A 16025-nucleotide genomic window follows, 5' to 3' on the forward strand; every position below is an offset into this window, starting at 1 on the left:
CGTTCGGCTTGCTCCGCCGGCTGCCATTTTTTTTTTGGGGGGGGGGGGGTCCTGCACTGACAGCGGCAGCCGCCTGCTTGTTAACCCGCAGCAAATGCGGGATGAAAAAAGAAAATGTTTTTTTTTTCGTGGGAAATTTACCCGCGTAATGATCGCACCCCTGAATGTGCATACATTTTTTTTTACAGAAAAGTGCAATCATCATGGTAGTAAATATGGTAATTTCACGAAAGGTGCAAGGCTGGCTCTTGATTTTTCTACACCCTCACCACTAGTGGTGCTGACTTGGTGGAGATGTGCAGTTGCTAAGCAGCAGCCCAATATACAATGCATCATACGGGTGTAATGCCACTGAAACCGTGATTATGCACTTCTGCTGCATTTAACTCTTTGAGGGTACATTTTTTTCGCCATATGTGACCGCCCAGGGCCAATTTTTTTTATTGCAGATTCCAATTCTTCTGAGGGACCTATTTCGAAAAAAAATTACCGTAATTTTTTTAGGGGGACCGTAAAGTGAAAAATAATATTTTGTGTTAGTATATATATACTGTTTATTCACGAATAACAACAATAAAAAAAGGAAATAAACATATAAGAATAAAAAATTTGATGCATTGTTGTACACATAGTTCAAGGCTTGGAAAATGCGCACACGCGAATATTTCGCAATCTCAAATGTTCCTGCTCTTACACTAATATTTACGTACATAGTGTAATCGAACTGCATAGGTGAGCGCTTGCGATGGGGGCGAAATGCAAAAATACCCGTGTACTTAGATTTAGGTGCACGTTAAAGAACCCCAGGTGGTCGAAATTTCCGGAGTCCTCCACTACGGCGTGCCTCATAATCAGAAAGTGGTTTTGGCACGTTAAACCCCATAATATTTTTTTATTGGGTGAGCGCTTTCCAGAAAACTGTGTGGTTGTGTGCCTGTCGAAAAACCAAACGTGTGACAAACTTCTGCTAATCATCTTATTGCCAACCAGAAGCAATTAGGTAGTTTTCGCGCGTCTCCGAAAAAGAAAAAAAAAGAAAAGGAAACGCACGCACGGCGGTATCCTTCCTATGCCCACTCCTGTGAGCACTAAACGAGCGAGAAACAGGTGGTCGCCCTTTGAGCAATTAGTAACGAGATAGCCATCAGTTTTGCGAGTGCAAGAAGCCGAAATTGCCCGTGGAACAAAGCCCAAACCGTCACCCGCCCTTGCACGTGCCATCGCGCGAGCGGTAGTATATAGATGCGCCGGAGCAAACTAGCTCTGAAACAAACCATGCAATGAAAACGGGGAGGGAGGCGCGAGAAAAAAATTCCCTGTATTCCCACATAGTGGCAGCACATGCCAGAAAAGAAAAAGTTAGGAAATAGGCGCGCTTTACAGACGGCGCCGTAAATATACGCCATCGACCATTTTGGGCCGTATATTTACGCCATTGACCCTCAAAGGGTTAAATAATGTTGGGTGTGTTGTTTACATGTGTTTTTATATGATAGACTCTAGGCATGTTGTATTTGTCATAGCCCATTTCAGCTGTTCATTGATAAAAACAGACGCCACTTCAGATTAAACAGCACGCCTCTGTCATTATGTCAATGCTGGTGGTTGTATTTTTTCGCCATGTAAAACTGAGAAAAAAAAAAAATATTGCCAGCATGCTTGCTAGTGCATGCACGACATGGTCAGTCCAAGGTACTGACATTCCATGGGACTCCTTGTTTCTAGAAATACGCTGTCAGATCGTCGTAAGCTGAACAGCAGTTATGTATCCATTAACCGAACATGTAGCACGTGCACATGCAGTTCCTGTGTTTTATGCATTTCTCTGGGCTATGTTTTGCTTCCGGCACAAATTGGACGTTGCTTACTGCTTCTTTAAAGACAAAACACCTCGGAAACTTACCATACCGTCACTGTACTGCTTCTTGTCTTTCAGGCTTTGTAGACAGAGCACGTAAGGCGGACAAGTATAAGGCACTTGCATTGCATCTGCACTTTGGCATTAATTACAGATGTCGCATTGTGCTTGTACCACTGAAATTAATCAACCTGTTCAAACTTTCAGAACTTCTCTAAACTGGTTCATAGTGTTGCAGGTGAATTGAACAGGCCTAAAAAAGTCTGATTTAAGTGTGCACAACTAGAGTTTTGGAGATCTGCTTATTCACAGATATGGCCCGAAGTTGCCTATCATTTTAATGAAGACATTTTAATGGTGTTTCAACCAAATAAATTTTCACCTCAGTCACAAGTTTGTGGTTTGGTTTCATGGGTGGAAGACCGTCACCTATGTGGAGGGAAGGTGTGTCTTGTGGTCTAAAACCATTTATTTTTATGAAATCGAGCAGCAAAGAAAATATAAGCAGTAATAAAGGAACACTGTGATACTTGCCGATGTCATAGTGGCCACACAACATTGCTACCAGTTGTGCTTGAGGCTACTATAATAGCTTTTGCATTGTGCCAGTCTGTTTTATGCACTTGTTTGTTGTGGAGATGAGCAGTACATTTCATGTGCTATTGGTCTTTGCAGGACCTGCAAAGTTCACTGCCTCCACTGCCTTTGGCGGGTGTTCCAAGCGTGGTGCCAGCTTCTGTGGATGATCTTTGCCCTCTGGAGGGTCCCCTAAGCAGTTCTCTGGATGGGCCGTACACATGCCCATTACCCCCTGAGGACCCTTACCTCCTGCCACCTGATGACGTGCTGCCTCCTATTGAGCCTATGACCAAGCGCAAGCCCAGCCGGAGCAAAAAGAAGGCCAAGACGTCTCAGGAAATGCCCCCTCTGGGCTTGGGGCCTGGGGAGGCCCTCATGCCTTCTGACTTCATGGTGAGATGCAGGCACAGCACAGCAGCCTTTGTTACTTTTCAGCAAGTGAAATGCGCATAATTTTATATTCTTGTATGGATGCAGTAGTAGTAGTGGTCTGGATACCTAAAAATTGTTTACATGGGATTTTGCATTGAAGACTAGAAGCAGCGTACATCGAGTCTGTCAAAGTCTGTCTTGTGAGCACCGTTACCTGATCAGTTTCAATTCTATCCATGAAATTCAAAAAGATGCAACACTGGTGGCGTGTGCTTTTGTTGATTATACTATTCAGTGTTACAGTCGAACCCTATTGTAACGATCTACAGTTGAACCTCGCGATAACAAAATCGATGGGGAACACGAAAAAATTCGCCTTCTCGAGAACTTCGTTGTTGTGAAAGGAGACAGCACAAATAGGTAATGTATTGCAGAACAGATCTTTACTGTCAAAATTCCATTAGCCCACTTTGCAAGCTTTGCTCGAGAATATATAACCGCATTGCTGACAGCACAAAGTGCACCGCATGCGTCGACCAGCAGTGGCAGTACGGCCGTTGCGCAGCATTTCCGGTAAATTGCTGTCGGAGATGCGATCACTTTTGCAAGATTTTGCTTAACTCGGCACCGGACGCAGAGCAACAGCGCATGCAACAGCATTTCTCCAGCGCATGCTGTTGTGTGTAGGCGCCGAGCGTAAAAGTGATCGTATCTCCTGTACCTGAAGACAAACGATCGAAATAATGGCCATTTCACGCAAATCTACGTCCAGTGCTGAATCCGCGAGTGATGCTTGTCGGGTGGCACCAAAACCAGCGTTCTTGAAGTAATAAATGTGTATTCCCAGACGATCGCTCAAGCATGGACCGATGCCTGACACTCCATAACTATTACACACAGCGCGCACTAAAAAACACGGACAAAGAATAGAGACGAAACACGAGCGCTGACTCATGACTAAAACTCGTGAGTCAGCGCTTGTGTTTCATCTCAATTCTTTGTCCGATTTTTCGTTTTTTAATGCACACTGTGTGCAATAATTACACAGATGTACCGACTCACCCAGCTAGCTATGGCACTCCAATGACACTCCATATGCTGCGACCGGCATCTCGAGCGCCATAAACAATTCCATGTCAGTGGGATGCGGATTTCCTTGTTTTTGCTGCATTTTTCTCACCGAGGCGCGCTTTACCCTGTGCACTGCTACGATCGGCTGTTGTTGTTTGAAATGCGCGTTCAGATTGCGTTCAGTTTCGCCTCACGTGATTGGCATAGGCCTCGCCAAGTCGTCAGCCGCGGGGACCGCAACCTGAGCGCACGTTTTTAACGATCTATGATCTCGCCTAGCAGGCGTGCAAGGACAGTCGTGGAATGCCGGTAGCGGCATGCGTGTCGCTTCAAACGGGCGATCAACAAACAATATGGCGGCCATGACATGTTTCCAGCACACTGATAGCTTCTGGTGCTTGCTCGTTTTTGTGAACAAAAGGTGGCGCCTACAAAAGTGTAGTGTGGTGGTATTTTACGCAATTTTAATGCAAAACAATCGCATTTGAGCATATTTTGGAGCCTGCTAGCTTTATGCGAGTAGGTAATATGCGGAGTTACGTCCGGCAAATTTAGTTGATGCGGGATTGCAGTACAGTGGTATTTCGTTGCCGAGAGGTGCGAACTGCATTGATTCCTATGGGCGTTCGCCGGGGATGCGAAAATGTTTCGTTGTCGTGAGAATTTCGTTGTTGCGGAAATTCGTTATCGTGGCTTTCGGCTGTATCGGTTATAACGGCCATATTTCAGTGTATTTACTATTTTCTGAATCTCCCTATGGAAACTGCTTCCAGATATAATGACCGTTTTTTAAATCGCCGTACTGCTACAACGAACACTTCGAACCCGATCACGGTAAAAAGAGGGCACACGCAAAGTGCCAAATCATTGAAGCTCGACCAAACTGGGGCGCACAGCAGCGCACGCCTCACTCCAATCCAACCGCGATGATGATACGGCCTTCGAGATGAGAAAATGAGTGATTGCGTCGCGGCAGATTTTGGATGCTGTGAAGAAGGTTACGTGTTTTCGAAGCATGCCTCCAGGGCGAAGTGTCGCGAACAGCATAAACAGCTTGACACGGGGCTTGTGCTGGTGCATGCGCCAGTGCAGTATCGGATGCCACGACGACGTCACTCATTCTTGCTCAGTTTTCCGTGCGTCACCATGTGCATTATGCCTGTTAGAACGATTTGCAACAACCATCTACCGTATTTAGTTGAATCTAGGCTGGCCCCGATTCTAAGGCAGTCCCCAAATGTCCGGAGCCAGAAAAGATAAAAAATCTTATCTTGAATGTAGGCTGACCAAAAAAGTGAGGATCGTGTTCACAAAACGAAAACAGCACTTATTTAAGGGGGGACGCGGCTTTTGTATTGCGAAAAATGACCAAAAAATTGAATTTTTGAAAAGCATATATTTCGTTTCTATAACTCTTTTTTTATCTGATTCCGAAATATGAATGCTGAAAACCGCGTAGTAGTGCTTAAAAAAATGTTTGTGGCAGTCAACGTGACGAAAAATTTCCTTGGTAATCGCGTAAAAAACGGCGCAACGGTGCAGCCGAGCGCTGCCATTTTGCCCGTGTTGAAAAGCGCATTTCTCCTTCTTGAAATTTGCCACACCAGCCACCTCCTCCATTCAGAAGCAAGTGCACAAAGAGCAAATGATTCAAGGCCTTTCCGAGGCCTCCGATTGGCCACGCCCGTCACGTGGCCAATTGGAGCTTTGCCATTGGTCTCATTGGCGGTGTGCATCTTCTGCTACCGCGCCGCCGCGCGCAGGCCACACCTTTCGGCGCGCGATGTTTGTCTGTATGTGCGGTGTATAGTCGCAGAAGCTTACATCTGATATCGCCCGTGACTCGCTTGTCAGACAATCGCCTCGCATTGTTCGTGACACGTACGTATCGTAGTTTCGGCAGCGGACTCCACCGCCGCCTGCATTCTCGTCTCGCCAGAGTCGCCAGTACTTGCGGAACGTAGCTGACTTGTGTTGTGGCATGAGCCTCTGGACATATCGGCTTGCTGTCAGTGTTGGGGGAGCATAGCTTTGGAAGCTGGTTTGTGTTGTGATACGCTACTCTGGACATATCAGCATGACGCATTCATCAGTGCTTGCGGGGCCTAGTTTTGGAAGTTTATTGGTGACCATGGGTTGGTGACCGCTGAAGTACAACTCATGCTTACGGCACTGGTAAGCAAAAATCACTGATCGTGAAAAAGACTGCTTCAAGGTCACTTGGCAGTACTGTGCAGCATAGCGTGGAAGTCACAGACGCGCAGCCGAGGGCTCCACATGCGGGCAGTATGCGTACGCATGCCGATGCTGCTGTTCAGGAGCCGCCACCGAGCACTTCACCTGCGGGCGGAATACCTACTTGTGTCGACAATGCTGAGGAGTCGCTCTCTGGCACTTGCTACGCGAGCGAAACATCTTGTGCGAGCAGCAGTGGCACCGTTGAGCTTGTCGTGCTGCATTCCACATCGTTGGATGCATCCAGTGATCGTGCTTTGGATGCATCCGATTATCGTCTTGGCACTTCGCACGATGTTGCTACACCGTCTACAAGTACGGGCGGCATCATTCAGGCACACCTGGAGCCGCATTTTGTATCGGCCGAAGCATCCCGGGAGGTTGCCACGAAAGTGCCAGCAAAACTAAGTTCGATGTCGGTGACCGCGCGGAAAATGGAACTGACGGGTGAAGGCGAGGTGCTTGCTGGTACGGAACAAGCGGAGGAGTTTCTCATCGTTCAAATGACTGCCTTGAACGCGTTTCTCGGCAAATCTAAATGCCAGCAGTGCTCCCAACCAGGACTTTCAGTTCAGCTGGGAACAAAACATGGATTAGCAGCGCAAATGATACTGACGTGCATGTTTTGCGACGCGAGGGTGGTCATCGCCGCGAAAGGAAGGTCACAAAATTTTTGATGTGAATATGAGAGCTGTACAGGCTGTTAAAAGTATTGGCAAAGGGGCTACAGCTTTGACCGATTTCTTGTCAGTATGAATGTCTCCCATAGAGGGTTGCATCATAAAACATTTCAGAAACATCTCAAGGCTGAGTTCAGACCTGCCAGTGAGACAGCTGCTGCCAATATTTTTTCTGATGCTGTGGTGGCAGTGCGCAGTGTTAACAGGGAGATGGACCGGGCCTTTAATTACAACATAACAGTGGTTTATGATGAGACATGGTCAACACGTGTCCATACATCCATGTCCATCACCATGTACCACCACCACCATGGTATAAAGGGGAAAATAAACTACGTGTGTTATTCTGAAATATGTGCTGTATTGAAATTGATAGTTCTGAAATATTTTTTACATTGAAAATATAAGCAATCTGGCGGGGATCTTTATAATATTCGTAAATTTGAGAAATTCGTCAATGTGGGGTTCATAGTAACAAGATTTCACTGTACATGAATGCAGTTTTTTACTGAAGCTAAGGTAGCTAGAGTCCAATGTGCACACATTTCCAATTTTACATGCAACCTTCTCCCTGCCAGAAATATTCATGGTGGGATCAGTAACAGCATTTGTATATGCTTTGGGACTAAGCATGATTGAATAATTGAAAGGTTTGAGCAGGTATTCAACATTAGAAGAAAAAAAAAAGTTCTAAGAACACAGGTTTCAGAAAAATACTTTTTTTTTCGCTGCTTTCGGATTTAATAAACAGTGCTGCCCCCCACCAGTAAAGTAGGGGTAAGCAGTATTTAAAGTTTTGAACCTGCGTCAAATACTGCATACTATATCTAAATTTGTATTCTCAACACGAGCGCCACGAGAAATGAGGGAGAGAGCAAGTGCAGTTCGAGTGCCACAAGGAAGGAGAGCATGCAGGGCATGACTGAGCGTTGCATACAACACGAGAAAGGCAAATACAGTGTGAGCACTGCGAGCAACGAGAGAGAGAGAGGCAGCACGTGTAGTGCGACTCAGCACCGCAAGTAATGAGAGAAGTGCATGTGTGTTGCCGTAGAGACAACATACGGTGGCATGGCTGCGCGACTGTAAAAAGACACTTATTAACATATGGGCACTTCTCAAAAGGCGTCCCCACCTAGCTGAGGTTGAGAGGTCTTTAGCGACTTCCTTAGTGGCAGCGTCTCTCTCCCTCTCAGTGGAGCTTAAGAGACAGTCAATGCATTGAACATACGCCATCTTCTCTCGAAAACGCCTACTTTTGACCTGCCTTTCGAAGATTTTCAAACAAAAACCGTAGCTCACGTCTTATTATGATATTTACCACATTGTAACATGCGCACCTTTTTTTGTAAACAAGTTAGGCTGAAAATTGCCTGTGCAGTACAATTCGACATGCACCAAAACATTTTTTTTCGGTGGTTGTTGGCTTTTTAGCATAATGGATGTATTGTGGCGAAACTGACTTTAGAAATGCAGCCATCAAATTGCTAGACATATTAGTATCTTGCTTACTTTTCTTGCAAAAAAAATCGTGTTCACGTTAGATTTGTATTTTGGTGGGGAGCTATAATGTAATTTCCCCATTGGTTTTCTGCTTTGGACACAGAGAAAGTCGTGTGGTCTCGAATTTTTTTCTGTATTTTGTTTGACCTGCCTGATAATTCTATCAGTTTCTTTCTATCAGACCTGCCAGGGTTAAATTAACGGACGTTGACTGTCTTCGATATGTTCAAATATTCGAAACTAACCAAATAAAGTACAACCTCGTTGATACGTTCAAGTTACATATGTTTTCCCAGTGCGAACGTTCGCAATCGAGAACCAAAAAAAAAAAAAAGACGCAATAGAGTTACGCTGATCTTTTACTGTTTATACGTTACCAGAAAATGATTTTTCGGCACCAACATTCAGTACGTCGCCAAACTGTAATCGTATGATATGTTTTCTAACGGCCATATTTCATGCAAACAAGAAAATGCGAGACGCGCGCGTGATCGAGAACAGTCTATATAGCTGCCCGCTACAGCAGCTTCACCACAATACTCGCCTGCCCATCTCACGGAAAATGCCGGCGCGCACTTAGTTTTTCATTTCGGTACTAGAAAATCTTCTTCAGGGTTGTTGCACATGGCATTCACAGCTAGCACCACCAATCCTATTGCGATAAGCATCTTTGCCTATCCCTTTCACAGTGCCCTTTACCGTCAAGAGTTTCTCCATCTTTTGCCATGACTGCAGGTTGAAAACAGCATTGATCAAAGCCCCCACCATTTTGATAGCCTCGCCAACTAAAACAGGTGCTCTTGTATAGCCATAGTGGGCTATACAAGAGCTCGAAATCGTAAATCAAGTCGAATGTAATCAGAAGTCGAATGTCACCGCGGTGTAAAAAAATTCAGAGCACTTTCAGCACCCTCTTGAAGAATAAGCAACAGATGCGGACTAAAGTGGACAAATGACCCGTTGTCCGTGGCGCCCGTCAAGGTGGCTGTGACATCGAGGTGGCCATGTACAAATGATTCACCTGAAACTGCTTCAGACATGCCGGCTTCCGCATGCCTGGTGATGACTGAAAATTCTGATGAGTTCGATGAAGCCATTGTCTGTTGTCGAAGTTTGGAGCGAGCTGTCAGAATTTCCAGCAGCCATTGACGGATGAATGGTCAATGAGTTTGTGAGCGCAGATGATGGTGTTGCGACCAAGGTAGAGCCTGAAAAGGAAGACTACATTGCCGACAAGGTACCAAGCACAAGTGATAGTGGGCACAATGAGGAAAGCAACGACAATCCTTTGCCCTCATCCAAAGAGGTGATTGGTGCACTTGCACTAGTCCGGTGCTTCTGCGCGAATGTGGAAGGTTGCGGCCTTAGCTGCTCCCGCTCTTTAGACAATGTGTGGAGAAGTGCGTGCTGTTACAGCAGCAAAGTTGCCCAAGCAGAAGAATACAGGACTATTTCATGCAAAACTAAGCTAATTTCAATAATAAAGTGCTTTAGTAAATGCTATGTGCTCTTATGACGTCCAGTTCTTTGGCAGGCTTATATGGAACTATGCCCTATATCAAACTGTGTGGGGTTCTGTGTGGGATCACAAGGGCATTTATTGCACCTTTCATAGATCAATGCCTGCTAGCCGAATTGCTATCCACAAAACGTGCCGATGGGCGCGCGAAAAATCTAGAAGTCCGACTCACCGCGACCAGATAGCGAGTGAATATGTTCGCCCCATGCTGGATCCCAACGCCTGGTCGTTTGCGTGTATGGTCACGCGAACAGGGGTCCGTTCGAAGGCGGCCACGCGAGACGGTCTCGCAGAAGTATGGATCGGCGCACGCGCGGCACGCTCGCAGCGCTCTCCGGCCCTACGCCAAATACGCAGCATGTTCTCCCCTGCACCCCAAGTAAACCCGCCGTGAGGTGGCGTTAGCAGTGCAACACTCGCGCCATCTCTCATACTGAGCTTCAACCAGACCGACTGCCGCGGACGTCACGTAGGCCACGCGGCGAAGCGGGATTGCAGGAGATGGGAGCTATGCGGGAAAACAACATATCAGGGGACGCGTGAGAATCGTGCATCCCCACAACTGATAAGTGTTTTTTTCAGACTTCAATAAATATAACTGGGTTTGCTTGTGTAACTTTCCAGTTTTGTTCACTGTGTTCATTTTCCCGCCCCTCCTGCTTGGCTTTCGGACTGCAGCATGTACTGAATAAATAAAAAATAAATAACTAAGTTACTGGCAGGTCTCCATTTCAGACGTAGCTGTGGCGATCTGAGCCCTTCTGGGCGGTGAAAGGCACGCATTTTTTTTTTTTCGGACTGCTCGATTTCTTATACATTCTCGTGGGCCCTAGGAAGTTCGACAAATCAGACGTTGATTGTAGTGATCTTTTGTTTGAAGCTGATTGCTTGTCCCTGATAGCTGTAGTTCTTGGACTAGTGACTTGCACAGGAGGGGCACGTAAATATATTAAAATAAATATTCCTGTTGTAAATTTATGTGTCTGTGTTTGAATATGTGATATTCAATTCGATATTCAATATTTTCTATTCGTATTCGAAACAGTTATTTTTCCACCTCTAATAAAAACGGGGGCTGGTGTGGGGGTCTAAAGGTGATATGTGGTTGTCTGGTCTGGCTGATGAACATGAACTTCCATCCTTAGGCATTTTATTTTCATTTACTACCTTGTTTTTTGCTGTGGTTGAGATTATTGCTTTATGCCAGTTCTAGATTTGCAAGTGTTTCTCATGGTTTTAACATCATTGCTTGCCCTATGGCCATTAATTCAAATTTCAGATGCCTCCAGAGAGCCCAGGTGGCATGCCCCTGCTCCTTCCACAGCCACCTGGTATGGAGGTTCCACCTCCTCCTCCTGTAAAAAAGAGCAAGAAACGCAAACCCAAGGAGCCCAAAGAAGGAGAGCCTCCCAAGGAGCCCAAGCCTAAGAAGCCGAAAAAGCCCAAGGCTCCCAAACCTCCTAAAGAACCAAAAGAGGGAGGAACCCCACGGCGTAAGAGCAAGTCCAAAAAGAAGACTGCTGCTGAGCAGGAAGCAGCAGCAGCGCAGGTGCCATCAGCAGATGTTCAGGGTCCTGCAGCTCCTTTGGCAGAAACAGCCCCTGAACAAACCGAAGGAAGTAGCACAGTTGATGCAGCTGTAGCAGCGGTAGCAGCAGGGACATGTACACCAGTTCCGTCAACTGCTGATGGGCAGTTGCCAACAGATGAAGTGAAAGCAGAGGGAGAGACTGCCCAGCCTGCAGAAGAAGGCAAAACGCCGAAAAAGAAGTCTAAAGAAAAGAAAGAGAAAAAAGAACCAAAAACGCCAAAGGAAGGAACACCTAAAGCACCGAAGGCACCAAAGAAAAAACTTCCCAGGTTAGTTAGCTTCCCAAAGTTTTGTCTATAGTAGTAGAAATATTTAGGAAAAATAAATTATTGGCCACGGGTGTGCTAATATAATATCTGTGTCACACGGGCACATTTGGAAGGCCTTCCAGTCGACGGCCTTCGAAACGCCACAACTCTATCGACTCAAAGGGGTTGTCGCGCTGCTACACGGCACTTTTGAAAGGCCGTTGAGTGGTTCAGGCGTTTCTCGCAAAATTGTGTGGCGCTGCGGATCTTTATTTTAGTTTTCATGTCGCGAAAAGTTAAACAACATTAAAACCATTTAAAAGCACTATAATTTCTTTTATGTTTGTTTATACAATAAAAAAAATTTGTTTATACATTGCCATACATATATGTATAGTTTTTAAGTTGCTGAGTAGTGAAACTGCGGCAACGTTTGCGCCGCTTGATGCGGCTGCTGTTTTGGTGTGTGTTCGCACATGTCAAGTGGCAAAAATGCTTTATTGAATAATGAATAACACTCATATATAGTATTTTTAGAGCATCTGGTTGGATTTGTTCTTTCTAACTGTGAGTACGAGCACACTGTGAACGAGAGGGCATGTTCACACTGTTTCTGCTTCCGTTGCTCAAAGGCCATCGAGATTTCAATAGAGTTGCAAGGTGCTCCGTTGACTGGATAGACTATTGACTTGGCGGCCTTCGAAACGGCTTGTGTGGCAGCTCGAACTTGACCTTTGAGTCAACTGACTATCGGTTGGAAGGCCTTCCAATCGCCCGTGTGACACGGGTATCAGAAACTTTCGAATAACAAATCGAATAGTGGCCTATTCGATTTGGTCTTCAAACCGAATAGTCACAATTTGCAACTACAAATATTTTTCTAGTAGTTTTCTAATATTTTAAAATGTCAGCTGTGCACAATAAAACATAAAACTGGTGCAAAAGTAGAATTTTCATCTTCACGGCATAACATACACATAAAACTTCAGGACTTTTGTAGTGCAACAGGTCAGATTGCAGGGATCAATCGCACTCTTCGGAAAGTCCTGTATACGCGACCAAACTGTTCCTAATGCTCCATTCGTGCATTTTGATAAGGTTGCTAAGGTTATGAATACTAGGATGTGAATAAATTATTAAATCAATTTTGAAAATGGCTGCTCATTATCCATAATATATTCTAAAAGTATTTATTTAATTTGATTCACTTTTGGCACTATTCAATTCATATTCGATTTCTTGTTGATAATTACTGTACAGTCAACATCGATTTTTCCGACTCCCTAGGTGCCGCGAAAATGTAAGAAAGTTCAGTCAGTCCGAAAATAATATATGCGTGCTTTTATGCCCCTCAAGGGCTTAAATCGCCACAGGCACTGGAATCCAAAATAACACAGTTCACTTATTAGGCATATCGGTGCTTGCACTTAGATAAGAGACGGTGGGTGCATGCGTGCATAATTAAGGAATACATACAGTATCCCATGAGAATTGTCCCTTCCCACTCTTATGCTTCACCAAAGTACTACGGTGGTTTGCTTCCCGCGTAACACTCCTGTAGCAAGGCGAAGCTTGCTTTCGGGAACCAGCTATATGAAATGTGCCATGCTTTCCGCGCTTGAAGCTATTGGTGATAATTACAAATGCGAAGTCAGTGCCATGCTAACAGAGGCGAATTGTTTTAATGAAAAACATGGCACCAAACAGCAAGCTTGGTAGTTAAGGTTGAAGTAGCAAGGCCTAGCCAGCGTTGCCACGGTGGTGGCGACGGCTGTTAGTGGATCTGCATGCGAGAGCCCCAGTTCGAGGCAGCGAGATAATCAAAATAGCAGCCGTGGTTGCTTCGGTTAATGCCATTTCGAACCTGCGGTCATGGCAAACAGTTTGGAAAAATCAGATGACGAAAGGTTATTGTATCCAAAATTTCAGACGTTCTTATATATTGACTATGGGGTGCTGTAAAAGCGGCCGAATTATCGAGCATGTCCGAAAAAGCAGGAATCTGGAAAATCAGTCGTTGACTGTATGCAAGCTCCTATTATTGAACAAAAATAACTTATTTGCGGTGTATGTGGTAGGTACTTGTAGGCTTTGCTTGTAGGCTTTCCTTTTTGTCACTTTGGTCTCATCATATCCTGAAAATGTTTGGAAACAGTTACACTAGAATTTCAGTTGTGCCTAATACTAATTTTGGATAATGCGAATTTTCAGAAATCCTGGCCCAAGTCCATTAACTTTAAGTAAGCTAAATTTTAATTTTGTGTTGTGGCGGATGATATGAAGAATCAGATTTGAGACGCATGGCTGTTACCAGACCGGCAGAACGGCCACGCCGATGCGCCGGTCGCATTCCTGTTGCCAGGGCAACCTACTTGACTCCATCCCATCGTGCCCTTCGCCTACAGTAAAATGGGAAAAAAAAAGCCTTGACACCTTGCAACTTTGAGTAGCCGACAGTAGCTGGCGACCCAGCCTTGCTACGTCAGCAAGATTGGCAGCATTAATTTTCATGGGTAGCCTTATATCGTATTCTACGCCTTCCGTTGTATTCAGCTCTCTATGAAATTTTTTTGTTTACTTTTCTACCCGTCAAATCACATGATATGAAGTAGCTTCACTGCTGCAACAAAAATGATATTCCCTTATCTTTTGCAAATCATGTTTTTATCACCATCAGGCAGCAGCTAGGACGTAGCAATGAAAGAAACTAGATGACCAGGTAGATCTTGAAATGTCAGCCTCGAAGCATGCAAAGTGCACATCTCACTGCTCCTAAAATGTGTACGAAAGAAGTGCACCAGTGAATCGTATTCCTATCGGCAAGTAGGACCCCTGTGCTTTGCATGATTGCAGTAACTAATCGCGACACTAGTTTTTTTCTTTTTGCGCTTGGTTTCATTGCTTTTTTTTTCTGCATGGGGAGATAAAGCTCTGCGTCTATCTGAATTGCCAATTTCTCGTGTTTGCAACGATACCAAGATGGCGGTGTTGCATAATGGAAAGTTGCACTTGCACTACCAATAGTGCGACAACACCTACCGAAGCCGGATTTTCTTCCCGATTCTGAAGATAACACACCAAAAAGCTGCAATCTTTTCAAATTATGCAGCATGCTTTTTTCCACATATTTTGCTCTTGAGATAAAAAGGTCTTAGGATTGTGGGGGGAAAAAAAAAAAAAACGGAACTTTTGAGCAAGTCAGCGTTTTGAGCAAGTCACCGTAGTGGGAATCTACCTTTAAAGGGCCCAGAAACGTTAAGAGAAATTTTGTAGATGCGTAGGGTACAGCTAAAGTTATTCATTCGCACCACAATTTGTGTGAAGCGTCTCTTATTAAGAGAGGTACAGACAATTACAAGTTACCCTCCTCTATAGCCACGCATTTTCTCCTCAACTCGTTCGCCGAGTGATCGGGGCTAAGCTCCGCCTTCACTGGCTCTGCGTTATGATGGCACGTCGTGTCGTCTACTTCCGATTCTCTAGGTGCGCGCGCGAAGCCTCTCCAACCTCTCCGCCAGTTGCTTAGCAGTCGACCTCAAGTGAGAGCTACCGAAGCAGCGTGTGTTGTGAGCATTCTTTCGCAGTGCCAAATGTGTCTGGTATTTTGGTAACCACAGGCGAGCTGGGCGTTTCGACGGATGGGTGGAGGCATTAACTCAAGCTGAACAAGCAACTTTAGCATAGACGTAGGGGAGTGGCCTCATCGGTCTGCACTGTCCAGCCACCTGTTGCCGCAGAGTTTAACCAGCCAAACAAAGAGCTAATATTGCTCTAACCAAGTGTAAAACATTTTAAACATTTACAAAAACAGCATGTTAATGATTACGCTCCTGCGGTAAATTTGCACCAGCAGCAAAGAAGAATACGTTTTGTTACTGCTACTATGCTTAGTTGAGCTCTGTGCTACCAGGTGGCTGCACCATGCAGATGATTCACGTTTGTGCTTCTGCTCATCCCAGGAAATGGCACGGTTAAGCGGCCAGACCCTGTCCACTCGCTTGTGTTTACCCAAAGGCCGGACTCGCGATGCGCTATTGTGGTAGTAATCCTCTGATGTAAAGTGGTGGGCGCAAACGTGCAAATCCTGGCACCTATCGAATACCGATAGTACGATGCGCTGCAGCCACGCCGCTCGCCTGCTGCCTTGCAGAGGGACAAGATGTCACAGCTTGACATATTACCAGTCGCTACGTTTGCAGCCCACAACGCAACAAAGTCGAATCATGGTTCTCGCGAAAAGACTGAGGCAGACTGTGGCCCCCGTAGCTCTCGTCAAAATGGAGCACGTTGTAGCACAAGGAGACGATGCTTGCTGTGTGCCGGAAGGGTTTAAGTGTTGTGAGAATCGGTTCTTGTGCGTTCTCTTTCT

The 16025-nt window shown here is 45.4% G+C and overlaps 1 protein-coding gene across 11 annotated transcripts in view; it reads left to right on the plus strand.

The window, feature by feature from the left end:
* kis (chromodomain helicase DNA binding protein kismet) overlaps window positions 1–16025 on the plus strand; it is a 200046-nt gene that overhangs the window by 39658 nt on the left and 144363 nt on the right. For all 11 annotated transcript variants that reach the window (XM_065438209.2, XM_065438203.2, XM_065438211.2 and 8 more), the window contains 2 exons: window positions 2534–2830; window positions 11097–11677. In XM_065438209.2, the coding sequence (XP_065294281.1) occupies window positions 2534–2830; window positions 11097–11677 (878 nt within the window). The remainder of the gene's footprint in view (window positions 1–2533; window positions 2831–11096; window positions 11678–16025) is intronic.

Source organism: Dermacentor albipictus, chromosome 1, assembly GCF_038994185.2.
Source record: "Dermacentor albipictus isolate Rhodes 1998 colony chromosome 1, USDA_Dalb.pri_finalv2, whole genome shotgun sequence".
NCBI lineage: Eukaryota > Metazoa > Arthropoda > Arachnida > Ixodida > Ixodidae > Dermacentor > Dermacentor albipictus.